General features: G+C 36.8%; 3 protein-coding genes across 3 annotated transcripts in view; all 3 read left to right on the forward strand.

The window, feature by feature from the left end:
• LOC134822752 (uncharacterized) overlaps positions 1 to 27,618 on the forward strand; it is a 210,675-nt gene that overhangs the window by 3,019 nt on the left and 180,038 nt on the right. The window lies entirely within an intron of this gene.
• On the forward strand, positions 34 to 6,773 carry LOC134822760 (nuclear inhibitor of protein phosphatase 1-like). Its single transcript, XM_063834005.1, has 8 exons — positions 34 to 166; positions 438 to 535; positions 686 to 802; positions 968 to 1,147; positions 1,445 to 1,677; positions 5,403 to 5,524; positions 6,086 to 6,174; positions 6,355 to 6,773. The coding sequence occupies exons 1-8, from the start codon at positions 78 to 80 to the stop codon at positions 6,450 to 6,452; spliced, it is 1,026 nt and encodes a 341-aa protein (XP_063690075.1). The 5' UTR covers positions 34 to 77; the 3' UTR covers positions 6,453 to 6,773.
• On the forward strand, positions 24,940 to 27,141 carry LOC134822767 (nuclear inhibitor of protein phosphatase 1-like). Its single transcript, XM_063834014.1, has 3 exons — positions 24,940 to 25,752; positions 26,450 to 26,538; positions 26,725 to 27,141. Exons 1-3 carry the CDS (start codon positions 25,703 to 25,705, stop codon positions 26,820 to 26,822), a joined length of 237 nt encoding a protein of 78 aa, XP_063690084.1. The 5' UTR covers positions 24,940 to 25,702; the 3' UTR covers positions 26,823 to 27,141.

The raw sequence follows: 27,618 nt of genomic DNA on the forward strand, positions 1-27,618 counted from the left end.
ATAAGTTCCAATGAGAAATATAAATCTAGATAGCATGGTTTAATGAACAACCTCAGGATGACATAGTTAACACTGGTATGCAGCAGTCACGTGGTCGGGTAAAGCCCCCTAAGAGGAAGTTTGATAAGGAAGCTGAGAGAGTCAAAGCTTTTACTCCTCCTGATTGGTGAGATTATGTAAACTTTTAGCAAAGATTTTACCTAATTGTTTAGTTAAATTAGTCTCAAATTTCTAAGTAAGCGATGTTTCATGATGTCTTGAATCTGCATTCTAAGTTATGGAATGTTGCGTCCGTGAGTTTGTATTTAAATCAAGTAATGTGTGAGTGTGTTGTGCGAATGATCTAGAAGTAAAACTTCACTACTCTGCTCTAGAGAAACAAAAGTGTAGTACCTCAGAAGGTCTACTTCACCGATCTAGAACGTTTATTTCACTAGGGTTGGCAAACCTCCACCTGGACTACATTTAGATGTTCACAAAAGTGAGAAGCTGATCGAGAAGAAGATGATTGACGAAAAATCGTATTACTTGTTTGGTATGTCTTGATGCACTTTTAGGTAAATACTTTCTTGTTAATATTCGAACAATGCTGTGAATCCCTGAAAAAAGCAGAGATTTCAATCTGAATTGATATAATGACCATACGTTAGTCCGGGCTGTGAATCAGTGGACAACACATTTGCAGGAAGGAACGCAGATGTAGTTGATGTAACGATAGACCATGGCTCCGCCAGCAGGTATCACGCAGCCCTTGTTTATCACAAGATCCTGAAGAGGTCCTTTATTATAGACTTGAAAAGCAGTGAGTTCATCGATGGAATGTTACGTTTTTGTTGAAAAACTTGTTAACAAATGGAATTCAAACTATGGTGTACTTATCATTGAGTTGAGCCTACGAAAGAACCATTTTGAAGATCATAAAAATAGGAAATATCTTAAATTATGATTAAAATACCTGCAATTTCAGCTCACGGCTCGTTCATTGGTTCAATAAGACTAGAGCCACACACACCCAAACAGTTGCTAGTCGACCAGTGTATCCACTTTGGTGCTTCTTCTCGTACCTACACACTTCGTGAAAGACCCCAGGGAACTCAGGCTCTGTACTCCATACAGGGGGAGAACAAACAGCTGAAAGAACTTTTAGGTAAATATATTTACTTTAGAGCATTGTGTCGTTAGAGTTTATTGAAGATAATATGTTTGATGCTTTTAACAGCTGGTCCAATACAAAGACTTTATTACTCATAAATACATTTACATCCTCAATAAAATGATAGATTTGTAGTGTTGACTTATATTATTATTTTAAACTCTACCACTCATTGCTTTTCCATTCATTATGTCCCGGGTATAGTAGTATAGTAATTAGTACTCATTAACTCATAGGGCAGTTCCTATGTTAACATTTCAAGATACAAGTTTTAAAATAGTTCCACCCCAGGAATAGAAAACGAGAAGGAGCTAGACGACCTGACAGAATTCAACACAGCGCACAACAAGCGTGTAGTGATAGCAACTACAGGAGACAAGACAGAGCAGAGAAAAAGGAAACAAAGCGAGGGTGGGAACATATCTTTTAACGAGGAACAAGAAGTGATCAATCCGGAGGACGTGGACCCTTCCATTGGGAGGTTCAGGAACATGATTAGTTCCAGTATTGTTGTTGCTAGTGAGGTGAGTGGACCCTTCCATTAAGAGGTTCAGGAACATGATTAGTTCCAGTATTGTTGTTGCTAGTGAGGTGAGTGGTCCCTTCCATTGGGAGGTTCAGGAACATGATTAGTTCCAGTATTGTTGTTGCTAGTGAGGTGAGTGGTCCCTTCCATTGGGAGGTTCAGGAACATGATTAGTTCCAGTATTGTTGTTGCTAGTGAGGTGAGTGGACCCTTCCATTGGGAGGTTCAGGAACATGATTAGTTCCAGTATTGTTGTTGCTAGTGAGGTGAGTGGACCCTTCCATTGGGAGGTTCAGGAACATGATTAGTTCCAGTATTGTTGTTGCTAGTGAGGTAAGTGGACCCTTCCATTGGGAGGTTCAGGAACATGATTAGTTCCAGTATAATTGTTGTTGCTAGTGAGGTGAGTGGACCCTTCCATTGGGAGGTTCAGGAACATGATTAGTTCCAGTATTGTTGTTGCTAGTGAGGTGAGTGGACCCTTCCATTGGGAGGTTCAGGAACATGATTAGTTCCAGTATTGTTGTTGCTAGTGAGGTGAGTGGACTCTTCCATTGGGAGGTTCAGGAACATGATTAGTTCCAGTATTGTTGTTGCTAGTGAGGTGAGTGGACCCTTCCATTGGGAGGTTCAGGAACATGATTAGTTCCAGTATAATTGTTGTTGCTAGTGAGGTGAGTGGACCCTTCCATTGGGAGGTTCAGGAACATGATTAGTTCCAGTATTGTTGTTGCTAGTGAGGTGAGTGGTCCCTTCCATTGGGAGGTTCAGGAACATGATTAGTTCCAGTATTGTTGTTGCTAGTGAGGTGAGTGGTCCCTTCCATTGGGAGGTTCAGGAACATGATTAGTTCCAGTATTGTTGTTGCTAGTGAGGTGAGTGGACCCTTCCATTGGGAGGTTCAGGAACATGATTAGTTCCAGTATTGTTGTTGCTAGTGAGGTGAGTGGACCCTTCCATTGGGAGGTTCAGGAACATGATTAGTTCCAGTATTGTTGTTGCTAGTGAGGTGAGTGGACCCTTCCATTGGGAGGTTCAGGAACATGATTAGTTCCAGTATAATTGTTGTTGCTAGTGAGGTGAGTGGACCCTTCCATTGGGAGGTTCAGGATCATGATTAGTTCCAGTATTGTTGTTGCTAGTGAGGTGAGTGGACCCTTCCATTGGGAGGTTCAGGAACATGATTAGTTCCAGTATTGTTGTTGCTAGTGAGGTGAGTGGACTCTTCCATTGGGAGGTTCAGGAACATGATTAGTTCCAGTATTGTTGTTGCTAGTGAGGTGAGTGGACCCTTCCATTGGGAGGTTCAGGAACATGATTAGTTCCAGTATTGTTGTTGCTAGTGAGGTGAGAGCTGCAATTATTTCGGAAGATAATTTTTATTTTAGGGCTTTAAATGAAAGTAGATTCATAATCTGTACTGTTTATTATATTATTATGAGGATTCGGCGCTTTAATACTTTAAAAATAGACGGAAAATTTGCAAATTGCGAAATTGTTTTAGACCCTGGAGCTGGGCAGTATGTGATGCCTTTGGTAAATGATCGTGTGATGAGTCTTAACACGTGGATGTCTTGCTACCACACCTGTTGTTAGCTACTAAAGGGTCCCACACTGGTATCACAAGTCATGAGTTATAAATCTATAATTTATCAACTTAATATTTAAACATTAGGGTCGTTCACATAAATTACGTAATCAGCCGAGGGGGGAGGGGGGGGGGGTTATGAATAATTACACTATTGTAATTTTGACACAATAGCTATGACGTGTAAAACTGATTGCGGAGGGGGAGGGGGTTAGACATTGGCCAAACGTGATTACGTAATATGTGAACGGTCCCATTGAACCTATTCTTAATCGACCAGAAATTATTTAATTATTATTAAATTGTCAGCCACACTCTCACTTGGAAGTAATAATTACTATACGTTCGCTTACTGTACTAGAACTCTAGAAAAAACAATGACTCTACCAGGAGTCAGAACGTTTGTATAGCTTATTGAGTCGTTAGTAAGATTACCTGTAAACACTATATCACCTGGCACCTGCAGCTGCCAACTCAGCTTCGCACGTGCTCCAACTAGTAATTATATTATAGATCATGCAGTGAAGGTGGAGCTTTATAATGAGTTCTGGCCAGTTTAGTATCAGTGTGATGTTTTAGTTTGCGTTGGCAATTTCCATCTTTAGATTTCATCTCCTTTTTCGTTGGATACGTTGACAATTACCTTGGCAAGATACGAGAAATTTAATCCTGATCATATCTGATCAAGCGATAAAGCCAAATTGTGTCGTTCTTAAGCCACAGAACTGCTATTCTTATAAGACACCTATAATCCCTATAATACAATTGAATATTTGGTTTTAATAGTGATGGCAATTTTTGGAAACGTTACAGTCAGAAACAATGGTGTCAGTGAAATGTTTAGAACTGGAAATGATTGGGATGTATTCTTCAACTACTTCTTCGCAGCACTGTTTATCTGTTGTCTCATTATTGGAATAACGCTGTATCCTATTATTATCTGGTATCATTCAACACAGAAGAAATCCCTGCCAACAATCTTGTTCCTACTGATAAGCTCAATCGATTTATTTAAAAGTATCTACTCGCCGATTGCTCTGGTTCCTAAACTTCTGTCGTCAATAAATGATACAAGCTACTACGTAGATTTAAATCTAAGTTCCATATCTTGGACATCGTATGCTAACACTGCCTTCTTGATTGCATACGATTTGGAAATCGATTTGTTGATTTTACTTTGTGTTTTACGCTACATCCATATCAAAGACCCTATCGTTTCTGCCAGTAAAAGAAATATTGTTTGTGCTTTTTTCTTTATCGTGGGACTATTAAAGACATCTTCCAGAATAATTGAGGTTCAATGGAAGCCAGTCGCTTACTTTAGGATTTTCGATGGTGTTTCAACAGCAAATATAACGGTAGCAAGAACATTGCCGATGATAAGTCTTTCCCTAAACGGTTTACTTCTGCTATTTGGAGGCCTATTCAGCACACTTACGATAATTCATCTCAAAAATGCGGATACTGCATCATCAGAAGTGTCCAGTAGAAACATTGACAAAAGTATTCAAGCTATTGTTGCTATGAACGTTTTCAATGTTTTGATTTTGGTAATAAATGTTAGTTACTCCATTTATTTGAACATATTCAACAACAATAATTCGAGTTCGTTTTGGGACTTTGTTGAGTTTACTAACTATCGTGGACTGCCACTTTTACAGTCCTCATTTAATGCTGTCTCATTTCTTCTGATCAGCAGCTCATTCAAGGGTTTTGTCAGAACGTCATTACAATCGAGAAGAGTAAATCCAGTCATGATGCAGTCTGAAGTGGAATCAATTTAGAATTGTCACATTGCAGCTGCTTTGCGGTGAATTAGTGTTAGAGACATTATTAGATAATATTGGCTGACAGTAAAAAGAAAAAAGAAAAAAAAAGAAGAAAAAAGTAAAACTTAATATATATTATATTAATCATTATCGATACAAAAGAATTCAAAGATTAAACCGTCGTCAAAATGTCGTTGGATTTAAATAAGTGTAAGTATGTCGAGTTAAAGTTTTTTTAACTGGACCCTAATACCATTTAAATATTATGTATCCTATAATTGTACTATGTACAATGTACATTGTACTATGTACGGCTTTTAAGAAATTTCCAATTCCCTCCCCCGATAACATATCTCCCAACTTCAGAACACAGGAACTACGTTACTGTACGACAGTGGTAGAAGCAGTGAAGTCAAGGAGAATAGTCTCTACGCTAACATGCCTCCTCTCACCTCGCCCACTAAAACACCCACAAAACCCACTGCTAGGTACATTCTCCACATGTTCTGCATACTATACATTCTCCACATGTTTTGCATACTATACATTCTCCACAATATGTTCTGCATACTATACATTCTCCACAATATGTTATGCATACTATACATTCTCCACATGTTCTGCATACTATACATTCTCCACATGTTCTGCATACTATACATTCTCCATATGTTCTGCATACTAGATATACATTCTCCACATGTTCTGCATACTATACATTCTCCACAATATGTTCTGCATACTATACATTCTCCACAATATGTTCTGCATACTATACATTCTCCACATGTTCTGCATACTATACATTCTACACATGTTCTGCATACTATACATTCTCCACATGTTCTGCATACTATACATTCTCCACATGTTCTGCATACTATACATTCTCCACATGTTCTGCATACTCTACATTGCATTCTCCACATGTTCTGGCACATACTATACATTTTCAACATACCATTGACTTGAACGATTGAAAGGTTGATTTTGGGATATTTTTGAATGGATTACAATGAGGAGAAACTGTACAATATTACCTGTTTCAGTTACCTGCCGGTCGTGAACAGTGCCCCAGAACCAGTCGACCTGTCCCGGAATGTCAAACCTGTTGTTCCGGAACCCTTCCAACGACAAGGTTCGTTACTTTGAGATCTTTTACTTTTAAGGGCAGTAACAATAATTAATGATATATGTACTTTGTACTTTCAGTTACAGCTGCTTATTAAAAGCAATCCTTTCTGCTTTTTCTTTAATTGTACGAGAAATTATGTTGCCAATACCCACCAAATTAAATCTTAAATCTTTACTCTCGCAGAAAACGACGAGTCAGAGCCAAAACGAAAGAAGTACGCAAAAGAAAGTTGGCCCGGTCGCAAACAACAAGCTGCCAGCATTGCTCCACTATTATTCTGATATAACATTTGTGTCACTGACAGACATCTTATTATTGACATGATTTATTTATATAACCAGCTTTAAATGCTTTATTACTGCTTGAATTACACGGACATTTTACAATATATGTTTGTTCCCGTCTCTTCTTAACTTATTAGTTATTTGACTCCTATTTTGTAAGAGTTGAGCCACTTAAGCGTATTTAAAGGTTTAAAAATTAAAGGGCACCCTACTTCAGTTTTCAGAGCTTTGGTTAATTTAGGGGTTGGGTTATATTATTATCTAGGTTACTGTATAATGTGTATTAGTTAAGTATAGCAGCCATTTTAAAGAACTCAATTACCGACTTTTTATTCGTCAATGAATTTAAATTTAAACCACGACCAGGTTAGGATTCATTTCCTGGCACTTTAAAATAAAAATATATCGATCAATAAAAAGCCTATCATTCAGTTACCTACGTTTTGACAGAATTTGCAGGAACACTACTAGAGGTAAGTGATCTCTTTGAGAGAGTTGCAACTTATAATAAGTTCCACAGTTTTACAACATTCTGTTCTAACAAGGATCTAATGGTTTAGATCCTAAAAGGTAAAAAAACTTTGACAATACAGGACAGCAAGATACTATGCCATCATAGTTGTTGAGTGCCAATGGATCTACCAAAATAAGTTTCTCATTAGACCAAACAGATAGTTGTTACTAAAGATCCTAAAAGGTTTTAATTAAAAATCGTCAAATTTGACAGATCTTAATTCACAATACATATTACATAATATCAGGACTCAGCAGGATTAGTACTCCGTTATGATTAAAATTTTTGATTTGAGTTAAGTTATATTATATATTAAGACTATATAAGGAGATATTTGAAATATTATTTTGCGTCTGGAAATTGGAGCTACCCTAATGACCAGGACCCTATATATTTTATAGAACAAATTAACCCACAGACCACCAAAAATAGGACAGAAAATACGTTATTAACCAAAACTCATGAGGCTGTTGTCATCATTTAATGATTATCAAAACGATCTGCTCCAACAAGTCGGTTATAAATGTATATTATTTCTGTGGAACATTAGTTTTTAATCGCTCGTTCCAACGCTTAAAGGGCAGCAAGTCTACAAGCCCCACCAGTACCCCCTTTTATTTTATATCATTTAGAGTTCCTCCTACTTTTTCACAGTTTCTCCTATTCTCCTACTTTTCCGCTTTTTGAGTTTTTGCTATATCTTTCAATTAATGTAATAGATTTATAGTGTTGTATGTAATTACTTTTTATATATGGAAAAAATATATAAATATATTTTTTCCATGGGATTTCTAATCCTTTCATTTTTTTACTGTGTTTGCTGCTTTTTAACCTGTATTGTTTATGAGGTAGTTTTGTAATGTGTTAATTTTAAAAATACTCTTTTTTGGATTTCCATGCACTGAACTTCCGTTTGAGGTTAATTTAGGTGACAGCGTAAGTTTCAGACTGCCTATTGGGTGCTGCAACAGTAGTTTTTTAACTTTTTTGGCGTATTTTTTGTTGTTTATTCTTTTTTGTGTTAGTTTGAGCGTCATTGAGCAGAGTAGAAGCCGCCCCTCCCCCTAGACAGGTATTATGACCTATCATTGCCGGTGGGGCGCTGAGGAGTTGGACAGGGTCGGGCAGCAGCAGCTGGCTCTCCAGGAGGTACGAGTCGTCCCTTCCAGACAAATAGCCCCCGCCGGACCTTCCCTGAACATGGCTCCCACAGTCCGCTCCATAGACGTTCGTGTGTGAAATTGTGTTTGTTGTTAAATTTTGTTTGTGACCATATGTTATCATATTATTATTATTATAAAACAGGATCTTACCGACAAAAATGATTCTTAAAAATACCTTAATGCGGTAAACTGTACCCTTGAAAAAGATTTTCCCAACATCTGTTGCATGCAGCTATATCTCTAATTTCGTTCAATTCATGCAAGTTGTCCATTTGCAAATTTCTACTACTTAAATCACTTCTTAAAACCGATAACAAGTTCATTCTAGGTCTCCCCAATCTACCAATGAATAAATTATCTGATTCAATAGCAAAAGAGAGAGCCGTTTGGGCTGGGGTGTTCTCCATACTCCTGAGAATGTGTCCAAACATCTTCCACCGCTGGTGTTCAATACGCTTGGATAACTTTTCAACTTTGCACCTTTCATACAATGCTTTGTTGCTTATCATACCTTTAGGCCATTTGATGTTTAAAATGGACCTGAGGTGTCTACGATGGAGTGTGTCCATTTTCTCCATGGTTGCTTTCTTAGGACTCCAACTATTTGAGTTGTAAATCAATACAGATACAACTTGAGCATCATATAACCTCAGCTTTCTTTCAAGGGAAATTTTCTTACCGGACAACCATACTTTTCCAAAGTTCTTAAAAGCAATCTCAGCTAGGATTCTCCTTCTTTGAATGTCCTTCTCAGTACAGAGTAAGGAACCTAGTGACTTGTTACTTCGCCATGGTTCGTTATTAGCTAATGGCTGACCGTTTGTGTCTTTATCAGATTTTTTCGCCAGGTAGAAGGTACTGAATTCAGTTTTACTTTCATTTACTTGGAGGTTCCAGTCTTTGAGAATCTCCTTCACTGTAGGAAGGAAAATTCTCAGTTTCTCGATGTCCTCGTCAGCAAAGTCACAATCGTCTGAATATTCCCACTCAGTTGGAAAACCTAGTTCTGATACTGGTGGGTTTGGTCTCCCAGATACAGCTCTGAGGTGGTGTAAGGCTGCTGCAAGAATAAGTGTGAATAGCTTTCCAGATAAACTGTCACCTTGAAAGGCTCCGAGTAAACTTTCAAACTCTTCCGACAGTGAGGAGTTAACACGAACTCTAAGGAGAGTATTCGATAGAAGGTATTGAACTAAGCGAATGTCGTCCTCCGAACAACCAGCATCCTTCAAAACATTGATGATAGTGTCCCTTTTCATGGTATCAAAAGCTCTACTCATATCAATACCCATTTTGCTAAATGTCCATTTCTTCCTCATCACAACAGATATTAGCATTCTCTGAGCCCACACAATGTCAGAGCAGCTCCTACCTCTCTTGTAAGCACTCTGCCATGGCATGGTGTAGTTGTCAATTCTACTCTCAACCCGTTTTAAGGCAATTTGAGTGAGCATCTTCCTTGATCCGTTTAACAGTGTAAGTGGTCTAAGGCTTGTGAGGGGACCTTTAGGTTTACCGGGCTTCTGTAGAGGAGTCACAATACCTTGTCCTATTGAACTTATGTATTTGTTCCCACTAAATGACTCGTTAATTGCCTCAGCATACTTCTCAAAAGTGATTGGATGGGCGTACTTTATCAACTCATTCTGGAGATTATCTGGACCACTGGCACGGTTTGATTTGAGTTTACTTGCAGCAAGTTCAACTTCAACTGGTGTAATGGGGTTATCAAGTGGTTTTGGATCGCAGGTAAAAGGTTGCAGGCCAGCTTCAACTCCTTCTGTTAGTTGTTTTTCGAAGAAAGATTTCGCTGTGTTTGCTTTCCCTAAATCAGTACCAATAGGGTTGTTGTTGATATCATTGACCACTATGTTACCCGACTTTTTTATTCCAGCTAAAGATCTTGAAGCTTCAAACATCTTTCTAGCATCGTCAGTGTTATTTATTTCTTCTGCTAGAGCGTCAGCCTTCATGTTATTTATTTGCACAAGTCTCTTAGAAATGCTATTCTGAATCTTTCTTACTGCTCTCCTATCTCCACTAACATCACTACCATTTGGGGCTGATTTGATCTTTAGAGTCTGATCACGCTTTTTAGCAACTAATGAAGCTACTGTTAGATCACTGGAGAAATTTTGTTTAGAGGATTTCCCTTTCAGGGGTATAGTTTCTTCAGCACACGCACGTATGTCACTGAAAAGTTCATTCATTTTCTCATTTGGGTCATCTGGATAAGTTTTACCCGATAACCTTTCAGCAATCGCACTTTGATATTTCTGTCTGAGTTCTTTATCCCTGTAGAGAGTTGAACAGTCAAACTGAGTGCTATCTGATTTTTTGGTTTTGTGAATGAGAACATGATTTTTCAGCGTTAATCGAGTTACAACAGGTTTGTGATCAGATCGTAACTCAGCGCCTCCGTATGATCTGCTGTCCTTTATTAAAACCGTAGACCTCCTCCTGCAAAGCACATAGTCAAGTTGAGCGTATATAGGAGTATTTCTCTTAGTCCTGTGTTCACCAGTCCAAGTTAGTTTGTGCCTACTTGGATGATCAAACAAAGTATTGCATGCTGTTAGGTCTTCTTTAACCATAAATTCAAGCAAATGCTCCCCATTTTCATTTCTAGTCCCAATACCATGTCTACCTATCAAACCTTCCAGACCTAATTGTTCATCAACCCTAGTAGTTAGGGAATAATGCAAAATGTCTGGGAAAAAATTTGCGACAAGCTGATTTTTACAGGAATGTGTTGTCCATAGTGTCAGGAACCACCCCAAAGAGTTTCCAATCTGGATCTGTTGAGCAAAAAAAGTTACAGCCAATTTTCTTCAGGCGCGTATGTCAGCCTGAGGACCGCACTTGAAAAACTCGTAACTATCGTAATAAAGACCCCCAGGAGCACCATAGGGGGTGCAAAATGACCGCAATAGTGACATTATGTGGGGCGAATCAGTGTTTTAGGGTCGTCAGATCTTTACTTATTGAGATAATTTCATTTTTATAGGCTAACCTCTCAAAAATTTACAAAAATTTTGAAATTTTACTTAACTTTGGAAATTTAGCAAAATTGTTGTACAATTAAAACATTGTCTAGTTATCAGTATTCAAATTCTAAAATTTACTTTCAATTGTCAATTGATCCTTATATTAGTATAGTAAATAATATACATATCACATCAAATTCTGTAAAAAAAGGTCCTGAATTATAAGCATGGTGTCTTTGATTGGCAACTATTAGGTCACTTCTGGCTATCCCATTTCCTCAGAGTTGTTTGATTCTCCTGAATCGTCCTGTCTTTCGGGTGCATTAGTGCAACTTAATCCATGACATTGGCCACATGCAGGTATACATTTAAAGCCATACTTCCGGCAGGAACACCTTAAGTACTTACAAGGGTTCTCAACCTCCACCGAGCAATTGCAGCAAATGAGGTTGAGCATCCCTGCCGGGGCAATCGCAGCTTTAGTCGGAATTGGCCGGTAGTATCCTTCAGAACTCATCTCCCATCCATAATGTAGTGGATTTAGACTTGCAGTGTCGAGTGTCACCCAGTTATGGTACTGAAGATATGATCTTAATATATGCTCAGTTGCAGAGGATGTAGACGGTGGTAGCCTTGATGGGTTGAGTTTTTTCTTTGCTATCATTCTACTTACCAAAGCCATGTATACTGCTGACCGTGTCACATCCTGAGAAACTGTGAACAAACAGTAATATGCGTTTTATGTTGGCATCAAGAGCATTTACTATTTTACTGATCGAGTGTGAGCCGTTTCTGGTCGTCATCGCAATTTCATTGTGATTCTCAGTAAAATGATGAATAAGGAGGCAAAGTATATCAGTATCCTCTGCTTTTACCTCAACATCTTCGTAGAAGGACAAGTTTAAAGCTTTACTAGCTAGGTCATGGTATCAGCATCATCAGTAGCTACATGCACTTCAATTCCATGTTCTGTAAAAACGTTCGACAGAAGCTTTATAAGCTCATGCCTGTTCTTTGAGTTGCTGAACAGTTTTTTCATCGGAACTGTGCACACAGTAGTACTTTTAATAGCTATATCAGAGCAGTATGCCTTGATTCTTCGCTGATGCTCATGATCTTTTGTTGATCGGGCATAGCCATCAAACATAACAATCACTTTCCGCTGTTCGGATTTCGGAACTAGCTTAAGGTATTCATTAGCTATGTCGACGTATGTTTCAAAGCCTGTGAACGAGGTAACTTGATAGAGTAGCCATCCACCATCAATTATTAATGGGGAGGATGGGTTGCTAAATGTCACAGTACAATCAACAACATTCTTGAGGTATTGCCCAAGGGCTGCCTTGTTTGCCTTTCTCATCATCTGCTCATTGTTAAAAAGACTCATCGGCATTGCTGTGAGCTCATATTGCAAGCTTTCCTCCAGTGTAGACTCTCGTTCAGATGCGAAGACAAGCCGATTAAAAATTGTCAATGAGTCTATAACAATGTCTTTTTCGTTCACCCTCACTGTCCTCTTTAGAAGGGTCAAGTTTCCGACTTTCCCTTTAATTAACTCGAAACTTATCGATAAAGCTTTTGCCATCCAGCTCTTTCTGGAGGGCAGTACCAACTGAAATGCAATCTTCTGGGTTGACATTATCCTTCTCTTTCTGTGATATGAGACCCGTTGAGTACGATAGCATTTTAGTCTTGTCTTCAGATTCGTCGAAATCAGCTGTATCTTTAAACCAACACAACAGCTTGGTAAACACAGCAATATTTTTCTGTACCGAAGATTTGCTAAGATCTGAGTGATTAGCACTAGAGGCTTTTGTTGTTGTTCTTTTATTGGATAAGTCTGCAATAGCTTCATCGACACTCTCGTTTATCAACGCCATTTGATTGAGGGTTGCAGTCCATAACTTATGGGCAGATTCATGAGTTCGCATTCTCCCTCCAGACAAACCCCCTGATGACTTTGCAGCCTTCATTAGTCGCTGTTCGATCGACAGGTCTGTCCACACACCAGACCACTCGTGTTCATTATATCGAACTGTGTGCAGACCTACGACCTTGAACGTTTTGACTAGTGCCCCATACTGAATCTCAAGTACGGTAATCTGCTCAAGATACAGCCGTAGAGCTTTAGAGTACTGACCTCGACCTGCTGCTGCAAAGATAGGCAACATCTTAGCCACAATTGCGAGATGTAGATCGAAGTCATGTAACCGTTCTGCTCTTATAAAATCTTTTATTAAGCAAATGAAACCATGATAAGTTGTCCAAAGGGCAGCTGTGCGGCTGTTCGACGATAACATCTCGAACTTCTTTTTTATACTCTCTGATAGTCTGATAACTCTTGTACGACTCTGGTCTTGTGGTTTACACTGAGTTTTTCATTGCTACACTTGGCAATGTAGCTAGCCATATCTTCAAGATCCTCCTCTGCTATTTTGTCCTCAAATAAATAGCAGCAGAGAGCACAATCTATTAAAAAGTGGGCCCTCAGTGCTTTGTAATAGGATCCACCGTCCATTATGTGAGTTACATCCCCAGGGTAGACTAATCTCATAAGGTCTTCCAGTCCGGAGTCTGCCATGATATAACCCACACACCCCAAAAAGCTTTTCAGGGTGTGGAAGCCTCCCAGCCTAACAATAACTGGCATTCCTTTCTCGAGAACTATCCGACTAGCCTTCAACCAAAGTGGTAAATCGAAGGTGATTACCATCGGTTTGGTTGAGGCTGTCTTCAAGCACTCAATAAGTGTTGTATAGACTGTTGAGTAGCTGTCTGGGGGTTGATCGATTATCTGCAGGAACTCAATTTGTGATCTTGCCTTCACATTGGGCTTATGCAGCGATTTCATGAAACCTTTCCAATTGACGGGAGGATTGGCAGGGGTAAGTTTCATGAAAATGAGCCACGCTGCATAAAAAGCGGTGTCTCCAAGGCAAGAGGTATCATAAACAAACTTTCGCTGTAGTTTATCAAATGGCCTAAATGTGACTGTGCTTAGACCATTTTCTTTGAGCCATATCCGTACTCGGCTTCCATAACATCCCCACTACAAGAATTTTCGCAAAATTTCCAAATTTCAAAATTTTAGTAAATTTTTGAGAGGTTAGCCTATAAAAATGAAATTATCTCAATAAGTAAAGATCTGACGACCCTGAAACACTGATTCGCCCCACATAATGTCACTATTGCGGTCATTTTACACCCCCTATGGTACTCCTGGGGGTCTTTATTACGATAGTTACGGGTTTTTCAAGTGCGGTCCTCAGGCTGACATACGCGCCTAAAGAAAATTGGCTGTAACTTTTTTTGCTCAACAGATCCAGATTGGAAACTCTTTGGGGTGGTTCCTGACACTATGGACAACACATTCCTGTAAAAATCAGCTTGTCGCAAATTTTTTCCCAGATGGTCCTGTATTAATGTTAATTGTCCCTAACTATAGTTCGTTTACCCAGCTTTGAGTTAAAATCTCCGCAGTGGAACATTTCCCATTTTGATGGAGTAGATGATACATTGTGTAAATCTCTATAGAACTGAGACAGTTTGTCAGGCTGTTGTTGAGCACGAAGAGATGTGAGACCATAACTGTTGATGATTCTGAAATTCTTATTACTACCACCCTTGAGAGGAAAACAAAAATCAATATACCCAACTCTATCAGAGATCTGTTTGAAAGTTGTGATGAAAGGTTGCAGTTTAGGGCTAATAACAAATCCAATACCCCCATGACATTGTTCTTTCTGATCAAAAATTAACAGTCTGTAGTTGTTGTGAAGTATGATATCCACCTGATTAATGCACTTAGTTTCTTGTAGTCCCACAATGTCCATACCGTACCTTTTGCAGTCATTACCCAGTAACTCCCTCTTTAAAAGTCGTTCAGACCGAGTTTTATCATTAACCGCAGTGTCTGGACTACCCAAGCCCCTAACATTCCAAGAACAAACAGCGAAAACAAATAGCACAGCACACAGTGTTGATCCCATCTTGATTTTGGGCGTAGACCCTCCAGCCATAGCTGTATGTGGGTCGTCACTCCTACATTCTACCTAAAAATGTTATCATATGGGTCGTTTATGTCCCTGTAATTTATAACCTTCTAGAGGCTCAATACATTGGTTTTAGATAACAAACCAAAATATTTAACTCCACAAATCTTGTACGCAGATGCTTAAAATATATAGGGCCGGGCTACATTATTGGCTCACAATAGGGAGTCGATGAATCACTAACAATTAAACAACAAAGCTAATAATTCATGATAAAAGTAGACATAAAAGACCCACTCGTCTCTAATGCTCTAATGGGTTAATTACCTTAGTTTCCTGAAAAGGGTAATCATCTTTGTAAGATTTACTGTTATTTTGCTGGGGGAAATATTTCTTCTATTTCAGTGCTGTCTTTGCCGTTACATGCTGATAGTCTTTGTTGCCAGAAGAACTTGCACTTGCATAGTATATGGCATACAGTACGATATATCTAGACAGGCACGATGTATCTAGACATTTGGTGTCCAAGTTTGCATCTACCTCTTCCATAACCTCTGTGCAGTAGTCACATTGCAGTTTGATAGCGGACATTTCTCCATGTGGTAATTTGATAGGTGGATTTTTATAGGTGGATTTTCCATATATATATAATTTTAGCAGTGTGTCCTGTTGTCTTGTTGCTGTTATTTGGACTAATTCAGTCGCAGATTTGTTTAAATTTAATTTTCATGAATTCCTTGCTGTTGATCTTTAGATTGATCGACTATTTTAGTCTTGATAGGACAACTCTACTACTTTTAGATATCTGGTTTATAATAGTGATGGCAATCTTCGGAAACGCTACAGTCAGATACAATGATGATATGATCTCTTCATTAAGAGACGGGAACAATTGGGATGTATTCTTCAACTACTTCTTCGCAGCACTGTTTATCTGTTGTCTCATTGTTGGAATAACGCTGTATCCTATTATTATCTGGTATCATTCAACACAGAAGAAATCCCTGCCAACAATCTTGTTCCTACTGATAAGCTCAATCGATTTATTTAAAAGTATCTACTCGCCGATTGCTCTGGTTCCTAAACTTCTATCATCAGTTCATAATTCACCCCTTTACATTGAATTTGATCGAAGTTCCATATCTTGGACATCGTATGCTAACAGTGCCATCTTTACAGTATGCGATATGGAAATTGATTTGTTGGTTTTACTTTGTGTTTTACGCTACATCCATATCAAAGACCCTATCGTTTCTGCCAGAAAAAGAAATATTGTTTGTGCTTTTTTCTTTATCGTGGGACTATTAAAGATATCTTCCAGAATAATTGAGGTTCAATGGAAGCCAGTCGCCTTCTATAGGATTTTCGATGGTGTTTCAACAGCAAATATACTGGTAGCAAGAACATTGCCGATGATTAGTCTTTCTCTAAACTGTTTACTTCTGCTATTTGGAGGCCTATTCAGCACACTTACGATAATTCATCTCAAAAATACGGATACTGCATCATCAGAAATGTCCAGTAGAAACATTGACAAAAGTATTCAAGCTATTGGTGCTATGAACGTTTTCAATGTCTTGATTTTGGTAGTAAATGTTGGTTACTCCATTTATTTGAACATATTCAACAACAATAATTCGAGTTCGTTTTGGGACTTTATTGAGTTTACTAACTGTCATGGACTGCCACTTGTACAGTCCTCATTTAATGCGGTCTCATTTCTTCTGATCAGCAGCTCATTCAAGGTTTTTGTTAAAACGTTGCTAAATTTAAGAAGAGTAAATCCAAACTTTGGGGTAGCAGTTAATCAACAAACTTGCTCAATGGACAGAATCAGTTTACATGGACCATAAAACTATCATGCAGCTACTTCATGTGCATGGTGCATTAGTGTCACCGATATTAGATACTGGCATCACACTTGACAGTGAAAAGAAAAAGAACTTGAAAAATAACCGAAATATGGTCTGGTGGTGGGTATTCTAATTTTAATTCAGAACCCACGGATATCTGATTCAACAAACAAAAAGCACTCGATGGTTGGTACACTCTAGAATCTTAGAATAAGGAGCCTTCCAAACGGCCTTACCTGTCATTTTGTCGTCAACCTGGCTAGGTGTTGAATTCTGTAAAACGTAAGTATATTATTATTGTATTGAAGATGATTAGACTTTTCAATTAAGATGGCAATTGGAATCATAATATTAAAATACGATAAATTTCCCATAAACTTGTATCTTATATAATGTACGTTTCCAGAAAACGACGAGTCAGAGCCAAAACGGAAGAAGAACGCAAAAGAAAGTTGGCCGGTCGCAAACAACAAGCTGCCAGCATTGCTCCACTATTATTCTGATATAATATTTGTGTCACTGACAGACATCTTATTATTGACATGATTTATTTATATCAGTACTTGAATTACACAAGGGTCTATTTCAGAGCATCTTAAATCATCAACCATGTTGTTTCTGGTCTCTTCTTAACTTTTTGTATTTGAAATGGTACAATGTTAAAGGTTTTAGTCGTAAACGGTACACAAATCCAATTTATCTACCATAGCTTTATATTCATCTATCTAAATTAGGCCTTAGGGGAGGGGTTTAATTATTAAGTTTACTGTGTAATGTGTATTAGTTAACAACCATTTTAAAGAACAAAATTGAAAATTGCCGACTTTTAATTTGTTAATGTGATGATTAAATTTGAGCCATGACAAGGATCCGGGTCCTGGTTCATTGAAAACTGAAAATTAACTATTGATAAACCAACCAGGTGTGAAATATTTAATCATTTTCAAAATCAAGGTCAATGAACAGAAAATTGAAGATATTGTGTCTACACGGGTACAGACAAAGTGAGAGACTATATTGTGATTCTTGACTATATTGTGATTTTTGATTCATTAGCTTTCATTTCAAGACATAATTACAATTATTGAATCATTTTAGACCCACAGACCAAAACTTATCACTCTTAGGCCTTCGAAATTGTTTAACCGTCAACATGGATTCAAAGATCACATCACAAGAAATATAGAAAGGATAAAAATTGTCATACCGTGCACTATTATCTATTATTATGATCAAGATTCAAGCGTGACAGGGTAACTGTAATAGAGCACCGATGGCAATAACAAAAATGTGACTTTTGAATCATAGTAACTGGTTTTAATACTATTTAATACTATTTTGTACCCTAATAAATGATAAATAGCCAAGAAAAACGTTAAATGATTCATTAAACACAGCTTAAAATAGGCTTATTTTCAACGTTTAAGTTGTGATCATTGAATCATTTTGGTACCAATAACAATTTCAGATAAGAGATTCCATTCCTTACATGCATTATAGCCATCATATCAATTTTGGTGTATTTGTGAATAGCACTTTTCAGATTATCTAGTTTTGAATCATCTTGCATTTCTAATTGTGTGACTTTTTAATCATTGGCAGCTAAATAACGATAACCCATGTGATATTATAAGCAATAGAGACTCCGTGATTTCAGCATCATGAAATTTAATCGAATTTCTAAAGGTCTAGTTAGATATATACCAACCAACAAAGAGTAATGACTATTTTCTAAAACGCATTTAAAAAAATCAATCTCTAGTGCCACCTTTTTATGAACGTGTCCATATATTAAGACTGTACAGAGCTAGAGAGATATTTGAAATATTATTTTGCGTTTGGAGCTACCCTAATGACCAGGACCCTATATATTTAAAGAACAAATTAACGCACAGACCACACAAAATATGACAGAAAATACGTTATGAACCAAAACTCACGAGGCTGCTAAAATCATTTAATGATTATCAAAACGATCTGCTCCAACACGTCGGTTATAAATGTATATTATTTCTGTGGAAAATTAGTTTTTAATCGCTCGTTCCATCGCTTAAAGGGCAGCAAGTCTACAAGCCCCACCCGTACCCCCTTTTATTTTATATCATTTAGAGTTCCTCCTACTTTTTCACAATTTCTCCTATTCTCCTACTTTTCCGCTTTTTGCTATATCTCTAACTTTGTTTTCCAGGGTTTGGACTGGCTTTACCCGTTTAAATAATTTCCATCACATTACATAATACTCAATAAATGTAATAGATTTGTAGTGTTGTATGTAATTAGTTTTTATATTGTTCATGGGATTTCTAATCCTTTAATTTTTTACTGTGTTTGCTGCTTTTTAACCTGTATTGTTTATAAGGTAGTTTTGTAATGTGCTAATTTTAAAAATACTCTTTTTGGGATTTCCTCCTTTTCAGTCGTTTTCGTCTTCTTGATGTTTTCTTTTTTTCGATATTTTCCTTTCTCTGAATTTGTAAGGTTTTTATTTAGTTTAACCCATTAAGGAGGAGTGGGTCGTTTATGTCCCCTGTAATTTAGAACCTTATAGAGGTTCAATACATTGGTTTTAGATAACAAACCAAAATATTAAACTCCACAAATCTTGTACGCAGATGCTCAAAATATATAGGGCTACATTATTGACCTCACAATAGGGAGTCGATGAATCACTAACATTTAACAATTAAACAACAAAACTAATAATTCATGATAAAAGTAGACATAAACGACCCACTCGTCCCTAATGCTATAATGGGTTAATTAACTTAGTTTCCTGAAAAGGGTAATCATCTTTGTAAGATTTACTGTTATTTTGCTGGGGGTAAATATTTCTTCTATTTCAGTGCTGTCTTTGCCGTATGCTGATAGTCTTTGTTGCCAGAAGAACTTGCACTTGCATAGTATATGGCGTGCAGGCACTATATATCTGGACATTTGGTGTCCAAGTTTGCATCTGCCTCTTCCATTACCTCTGTGCAGTAGTCACATTGCAGTTTCATAGCAGACATTTTTCCATGTGTTAATTTGATTTGTCTTGTTGCTGTTATTTGGACTAATTCAGTCGCAGATTTGTTTAAATTTAATTTACATGAATTCCTTGCTGTTGATCGACTATTTTAGTCTTGATAGGACAACTCTACTACTGATGATATAATAGTGATGGCAATCTTCGGAAACGCTACAGTCAGAGACAATGATGATATGATCTTTTTATTAAGAGACGGGAACAATTGGGATGTATTCTTCAACTACTTCTTCGCAGCACTGTTTATCTGTTGTCTCATTATTGGAATAACGCTGTATCCTATTATTATCTGGTATCATTCAACACAGAAGAAATCCCTGCCAACAATCTTGTTCCTACTGATAAGCTCAATCGATTTATTTAAAAGCGTATTCTCCCCGTTTTCTCTGGTTCCTAAACTTCTATCATCAGTTCATAATTCACCCCTTTACATTGAATTTGATGGAAGTTCCATATCTTGGACATCGTATGCTAACAGTGCCATCTTTACAGTATGCGATATGGAAATCAATTTGTTGATTTTTCTTTGTGTTTTACGCTACATCCATATCAAAGACCCTATCGTTTCTGCCAGTAAAATAAATATTGTTTGTGCTTTTTTCTTTATCGTGGGACTATTAAAGATATCTTCCGGAATAATCGAGGTTCAATGGAAGCCAGTCGCTTACTTTAGGATTTTTGATGGTGTTTCAACAGCAAATATACCGGTAGCAAGAACATTGCCGATGATAAGTCTTTTTCTAAACTGTTTACTTCTGCTATTTGGAGGCCTATTCAGCACACTTACGATAATTCATCTCAAAAATGCGGATACTGCATCATCAGAAGTGTCCAGTAGAAACATTGACAAAAGTATTCAAGCTATTGGTGCTATGAACGTTTTCAATGTCTTGATTTTGGTAGTAAATGTTAGTTACTCCATTTATTTGAACATATTCAACAACAATAATTCGAGTTCGTTTTGGGACTTTGTTGAGTTTACTAACTGTCATGGACTGCCACTTGTACAGTCCTCATTTAATGCTGTCTCATTTCTTCTGATTAGCAGCTCATTCAAGGTTTTTGTTAAAACGTTGCTAAATTTAAGAAGAGTAAATCGAAACGTTGGGGTAGCAGTTAATCAACAAACTTGCTCAATGGACAGAATCAGTTTACATGGACCATAAAACTATCATGCAGCTACTTCATGGTGCATTAGTGTCACCGATATTAGATACTGGCATCACACTTGACAGTGAAAGAAAAAGAACTTGAAAAATAACCGAAATATGGTCTGGTGGTGGGTATTCCAATTTTAATTCAGAACCCACAGATATCTGATTCAACAAACAAAAAGCACTCAATGGTTGGTACACTCTAGAATCTTAGAATAAGGAGCCTTCCAAACGGCCTTATCTGTTATTTGTCGTCAACCTGGCTAGGTGTTGAATTTTGTAAAACGTAAGTATATTATTATTGTATTGAAGATGATTAGACTTTTCAATTAAGATGGCAATTGGAATCATAATATTAACTACGATAAATTTCCCAAAAACTTGTATCTTATATAATGTACGTTTCCAGAAAACGACGAGTCAGAGCCAAAAAGAAAGAAGTATGCAAAAGAAAGTTGGCCCGGTTGCAAACAACAAGCTGCCAGCATTGCTCCACTATTATTCTGATATAATATTTGTGTCACTGACAGACATCTTATTATTGACATGATTTATTTATATCACTACTTGAATTACACAAGGGTCTGTTTCAGAGCATCTGAAATCATCAACCATGTTGTTTCTGGTCTCTTCTTAACTTATTATATTTGAAATGGTACAATGTTAAAGGTTTTAGTCGTAAAAGGTACACAAATCCAGTTTATCTACCATAGCTTTATATTCATTTATCTAAATTAGGCCTTAGGGGAGGGGTTAAATTATTAAATTTACTGTGTAATGTGTATTAGTTAACAACCATTTTAAAGAACAAAATTGCCGACTTTTAATTTGTTAATGTGATGATTAAATTTGAGCCATGACAAGGATCCGGGTCCTGGTTCATTGAAAACTGAAAATTAACTATTGATAAACCAACCAGGTGTGAAATATTTAATCATTTTCAAAATCAAGGTCAATGAACAGAAAATTGAAGATATTGTGTCAACACGGGTACAGACAAAGTGAGAGACTATATTGTGATTCTAGACTATATTGTGATTTTTGATTCATTAGCTTTCATTTTAAGACATAATTACAATTATTGAATCATTTTAGACCCACAGACCAAAACTTATCACTCTTAGGCCTTCGAAATTGTTTAACCGTCAACATGGATTCAAAGATCACATCACAAGAAATGTAGAACGGATAAAAATTGTCATACCGTGCACTATTATCTATTATTATGATCAAGCGTGACAGGGTAACTGTAATAGAGCACCGATGGCAATAACAAAAATGTGACTTTTGAATCATAGTAACTGGTTTTAATACTATTTAATACTATTTTGTACCCTAATAAATGATAAATAGCCAAGAAAAACGTTAAATGATTCATTAAACACAGCTCAAAATAGGCTTATTTTCAACGTTTAAGTTGTGATCATTGAATCATTTTGGTACCAATAACAATTTCAGATTTAAAGAGATTCCATTCCTTACAGGCATTATAGCCATCAATTTTGGTGTATTTGTGAATAGTACTTTTCAGATTATCTAGTTTTGAATCATCTTGCATTTCTAATTGCGTGACTTTTGAATCATTGGCACTTAAATAACGATAACCCATCATGTGATATTATAAGCAATAGAGACTCCGTGATTTCAGCATCATGAAATTTAATCGAATTTCTAAAGGTCTAGTTAGATATACCAACCAAAAAAGAGTAATCATGACTATTTTCTAAAACGCATTTAAAAAATCAATCTCTAGTGCCACCTTTTTATGAACGTGTCCATATATTAAGACTGTACAGAGAGATATTTGAAATATTATTTTGCGTTTGGAGCTACCCTAATGACCAGGACCCTATATATTTTAAAGAACAAATTAACTCACAGACCACACAAAATAAGACAGAAAATACGTTATGAACCAAAACTCATGAGGCTGCTAAAATCATTTAACGATCTGCTCCAACACGTCGGTTATAAATGTATATTATTTCTGTGGAAAATTAGTTTTTAATCGCTCGTTCCAACGCTTAAAGGGCAGCAAGTCTACAAGCCCCACCCGTACCCCCTTTTATTATATATCATTTAGAGTTCCTCCTACTTTTTCACAATTTCTCCTATTCTCCTACTTTTCCGCTTTTTGCTATATCTCTAACTTTGTTTTCCAGGGTTTGGACTGGCTTTACCCGTTTAAATCATTTCCATCACATTACATAATACTCAATAAATGTAATAGATTTGTAGTGTTGTATGTAATTAGATTTTATATTGTTCATGGGATTTCTAATCCTTTAATTTTTTACTGTGTTTGCTGCTTTTTAACCTGTATTGTTTATAAGGTAGTTTTGTAATGTGTTAATTTTAAAAATACTCTTTTTGGGATTTCCTCCTTATCAGTCGTTTTCGTCTTCTTGATGTTTTCTTTTTTTCGATATTTTCCTTTCTCTGAATTTGTAAGGCTTTTATTTAGTTTAACCCATTAGGGACTCGACGAGTGGGTCGTTTATGTGTTTATGTCCCCTGGGCCCTGTAATTTAGAACCTTCTAGAGGTTCAATACATTGGTTTTAGATTACAAACCAAAGTATTAAACTCCACAAATCTTGTACGCAGATGCTCAAAATATATAGGGCTACATTGTTGACCTCACAATAGGGAGTCGATGAATTACTAACAATTAAACAACAAAGCTAATAATTCATGATAAAAGTAGACATAAACGACACACTCGTCCCTAATGCTCTAATGGGTTAATTACCTTAGTTTCCTGAAAAGGGTAATCATCTTTGTAAGATTTACTGTTATTTTGCTGGGGGAAATATTTCTTCTATTTCAGTGCTGTCTTTGCCGTATGCTGATAGTCTTTGTTGCCAGAAGAACTTGCACTTGCATAGTATATGGCGTGCAGGCACTATATATCTAGACATTTGGTGTCCAAGTTTGCATCTGCCTCTTCCATTACCTCTGTGCAGTAGTCACATTGCAGTTTGATAGCGGACATTTTTCCATGTGTTAATTTGATTTGTCTTGTTGCTGTTATTTGGACTAATTCAGTCGCAGATTTGTTTAAATTTAATTTACATGAATTCCTTGCTGTTGATCGACTATTTTAGTCTTGATAGGACAACTCTACTACTGATGATATAATAGTGATGGCAATCTTCGGAAACGCTACAGTCAGAGACAATGATGATATGATCTTTTTATTAAGAGACGGGAACAATTGGGATGTATTCTTCAACTACTTCTTCGCAGCACTGTTTATCTGTTGTCTCATTATTGGAATAACGCTGTATCCTATTATTATCTGGTATCATTCAACACAGAAGAAATCCCTGCCAACAATCTTGTTCCTACTGATAAGCTCAATCGATTTATTTAAAAGTATCTACTCGCCGATTGCTCTGGTTCCTAAACTTCTATCATCAGTTCATAATTCACCCCTTTACATTGTATTTGATCGAAGTTCCATATCTTGGACATCGTATGCTAACAGTGCCATCTTTACAGTATGCGATATGGAAATCAATTTGTTGGTTTTTCTTTGTGTTTTACGCTACATCCATATCAAAGACCCTATCGTTTCTGCCAGTAAAAGAAATATTGTTTGTGCTTTTTTCTTTATCGTGGGACTATTAAAGATATCCTCCGGAATAATCGAGGTTCAATGGAAGCCAGTCGCTTACTTTAGGATTTTTGATGGTGTTTCAACAGCAAATATACCGGTAGCAAGAACATTGCCGATGATAAGTCTTTTCTAAACTGTTTACTTTTGCTATTTGGAGGCCTATTCAGCACACTTACGATAATTCATCTCAAAAATGCGGATACTGCATCATCAGAAGTGTCCAGTAGAAACATTGACAAAAGTATTCAAGCTATTGTTGCTATGAACGTTTTCAATGTTTTGATTTTGGTAATAAATGTTAGTTACTCCATTTATTTGAACATATTCAACAACAATAATTCGAGTTCGTTTTGGGACTTTGTTGAGTTTACTAACTATCGTGGACTGCCACTTTTACAGTCCTCATTTAATGCTGTCTCATTTCTTCTGATCAGCAGCTCATTCAAGGGTTTTGTCAGAACGTCATTACAATCGAGAAGAGTAAATCCAGTCATGATGCAGTCTGAAGTGGAATCAATTTAGAATTGTCACATTGCAGCTGCTTTGCGGTGAATTAGTGTTAGAGACATTATTAGATAATATTGGCTGACAGTAAAAAGAAAAAAGAAAAAAAAAGAAGAAAAAAGTAAAACTTAATATATTAATCATTATCGATACAAAAGAATTCAAAGATTAAACCGTCGTCAAAATGTCGTTGGATTTAAATAAGTGTAAGTATGTCGAGTTAAAGTTTTTTTAACTGGACCCTAATACCATTTAAATATTATGTATCCTATAATTGTACTATGTACAATGTACATTGTACTATGTACGGCTTTTAAGAAATTTCCAATTCCCTCCCCCGATAACATATCTCCCAACTTCAGAACACAGGAACTACGTTACTGTACGACAGTGGCAGAAGCAGTGAAGTCAAGGAGAATAGTCTCTACGCTAACATGCCTCCTCTCACCTCGCCCACTAAAACACCCACAAAACCCACTGCTAGGTACATTCTCCACATGTTCTGCATACTATACATTCTCCACATGTTCTGCATACTATACATTCTCCACATGTTTTGCATACTATACATTCTCCACAATATGTTCTGCATACTATACATTCTCCACATGTTCTGCATACTATACATTCTCCACATGTTCTGCATACTATACATTCTCCACAATATGTTCTGCATACTATACATTCTCCACAATATGTTCTACATACTATACATTCTCCACAATATGTTCTGCATACTATACATTCTCCACATTTTCTGCATACTATACATTCTCCACATGTTCTGCATACTATACATTCTCCACAATATGTTCTGCATACTATACATTCTCCACATGTTCTGCATACTATACATTCTCCACATGTTCTGCATACTATACATTCTCCACATGTTCTGCATACTAGATATACATTCTCCACATGTTCTGCATACTATACATTCTCCACAATATGTTCTGCATACTATACATTCTCCACATGTTCTGCATACTATACATTCTCCACATGTTCTGCATACTATACATTCTCCACATGTTCTGCATACTATACATTCTCCACATGTTCTGGCACATACTATACATTTTCAACATACCATTGACTTGAACGATTGAAAGGTTGATTTTGGGATATTTTTGAATGGATTACAATGAAGAGAAACTGTACAATATTACCTGTTTCAGTTACCTGCCGGTCGTGAACAGTGCCCCAGAACCAGTCGACCTGTCCCGGAATGTCAAACCTGTTGTTCCGGAACCCTTCCAACGACAAGGTTCGTTACTTTGAGATCTTTTACTTTTAAGGGCAGTAACAATAATAAAGACTTAATGATATTTGTACTTTGTACTTTCAGTTACAGCTGCTTATCAAAGCAATCCTTTCTGCTTTTTCTTTAATTGTACGAGAAATTATGTTGCCAATACCCACCAAATTAAATCTTAAATCTTTACTCTCGCAGAAAACGACGAGTCAGAGCCAAAACGAAAGAAGTACGCAAAAGAAAGTTGGCCCGGTCGCAAACAACAAGCTGCCAGCATTGCTCCACTATTATTCTGATATAACATTTGTGTCACTGACAGACATCTTATTATTGACATGATTTATTTATATAACCAGCTTTAAATGCTTTATTACTGCTTGAATTACACGGACATTTTACAATATATGTTTGTTCCCGTATCTTCTTAACTTATTAGTTATTTGACTCCTATTTTGTAAGAGTTGAGCCACTTAAGCGTATTTAAAGGTTTAAAGGGAACCCTTCTTCAGTTTGCATATCAGAGCTTTGGTTAATTTAGGGGTTGGGTTATATTATTATCTAGGTTACTGTATAATGTGTATTAGTTAAGTATAGCAGCCATTTTAAAGAACTCAATTACCGACTTTTTATTCGTCAATGAATTTAAATTTTAAACCACGACCAGGTTAGGATTCATTTCCTGGAAATTTAAATTAAAAATATATCGATCAATAAAAAGCCTATCATTCAGTTGTACCCACGTTTTGACAGAATTTGCAGGAACACTACTAGAGGTAAGTGATCTCTTTGAGAGAGTTGCAACTTATAATAAGTTCCACAGTTTTACAACATTCTGTTCTAGCACCCGACAAGGATCTAATGGTTTAGATCCTAAAAGGTAAAAAACCTTTGACAATACAGGACAGCAAGATGCTATGTCATCATAGTTGTTGAGTGCCAATGGATCTACCAAAATAAGTTTCTCATTAGACCAAACAGATAGTTGTTACTAAAGAGTAAAGATCCTAAAAGGTTTTAATTAAAAATCGTCAAATTTGACAGATCTTAATTCACAATACATATTACATATCAGGACTCAGCAGGATTAGTACT

Source organism: Bolinopsis microptera, chromosome 11, assembly GCF_026151205.1.
Source record: "Bolinopsis microptera isolate Bmic1 chromosome 11, MBARI_Bmic_1.0, whole genome shotgun sequence".
In the NCBI taxonomy this organism is placed as follows: Eukaryota; Metazoa; Ctenophora; class Tentaculata; order Lobata; family Bolinopsidae; genus Bolinopsis; species Bolinopsis microptera.

Coding starts and splice junctions, on each gene's coding strand:
- LOC134822760 (XM_063834005.1), top strand. CDS start 78: ATGCAGCAGTCACGTGGTCGGGTAAAGCCCCCTAAGAGGAAGTTTGAT. Junction 167..437: donor GCTTTTACTCCTCCTGATTG/GTGAGATTATGT, acceptor TTATTTCACTAG/GGTTGGCAAACCTCCACCTG. Junction 536..685: donor AAAATCGTATTACTTGTTTG/GTATGTCTTGAT, acceptor ACACATTTGCAG/GAAGGAACGCAGATGTAGTT.
- LOC134822767 (XM_063834014.1), top strand. CDS start 25,703: ATGCCTCCTCTCACCTCGCCCACTAAAACACCCACAAAACCCACTGCT. Junction 25,753..26,449: donor CCCACAAAACCCACTGCTAG/GTACATTCTCCA, acceptor TACCTGTTTCAG/TTACCTGCCGGTCGTGAACA. Junction 26,539..26,724: donor GGAACCCTTCCAACGACAAG/GTTCGTTACTTT, acceptor TTACTCTCGCAG/AAAACGACGAGTCAGAGCCA.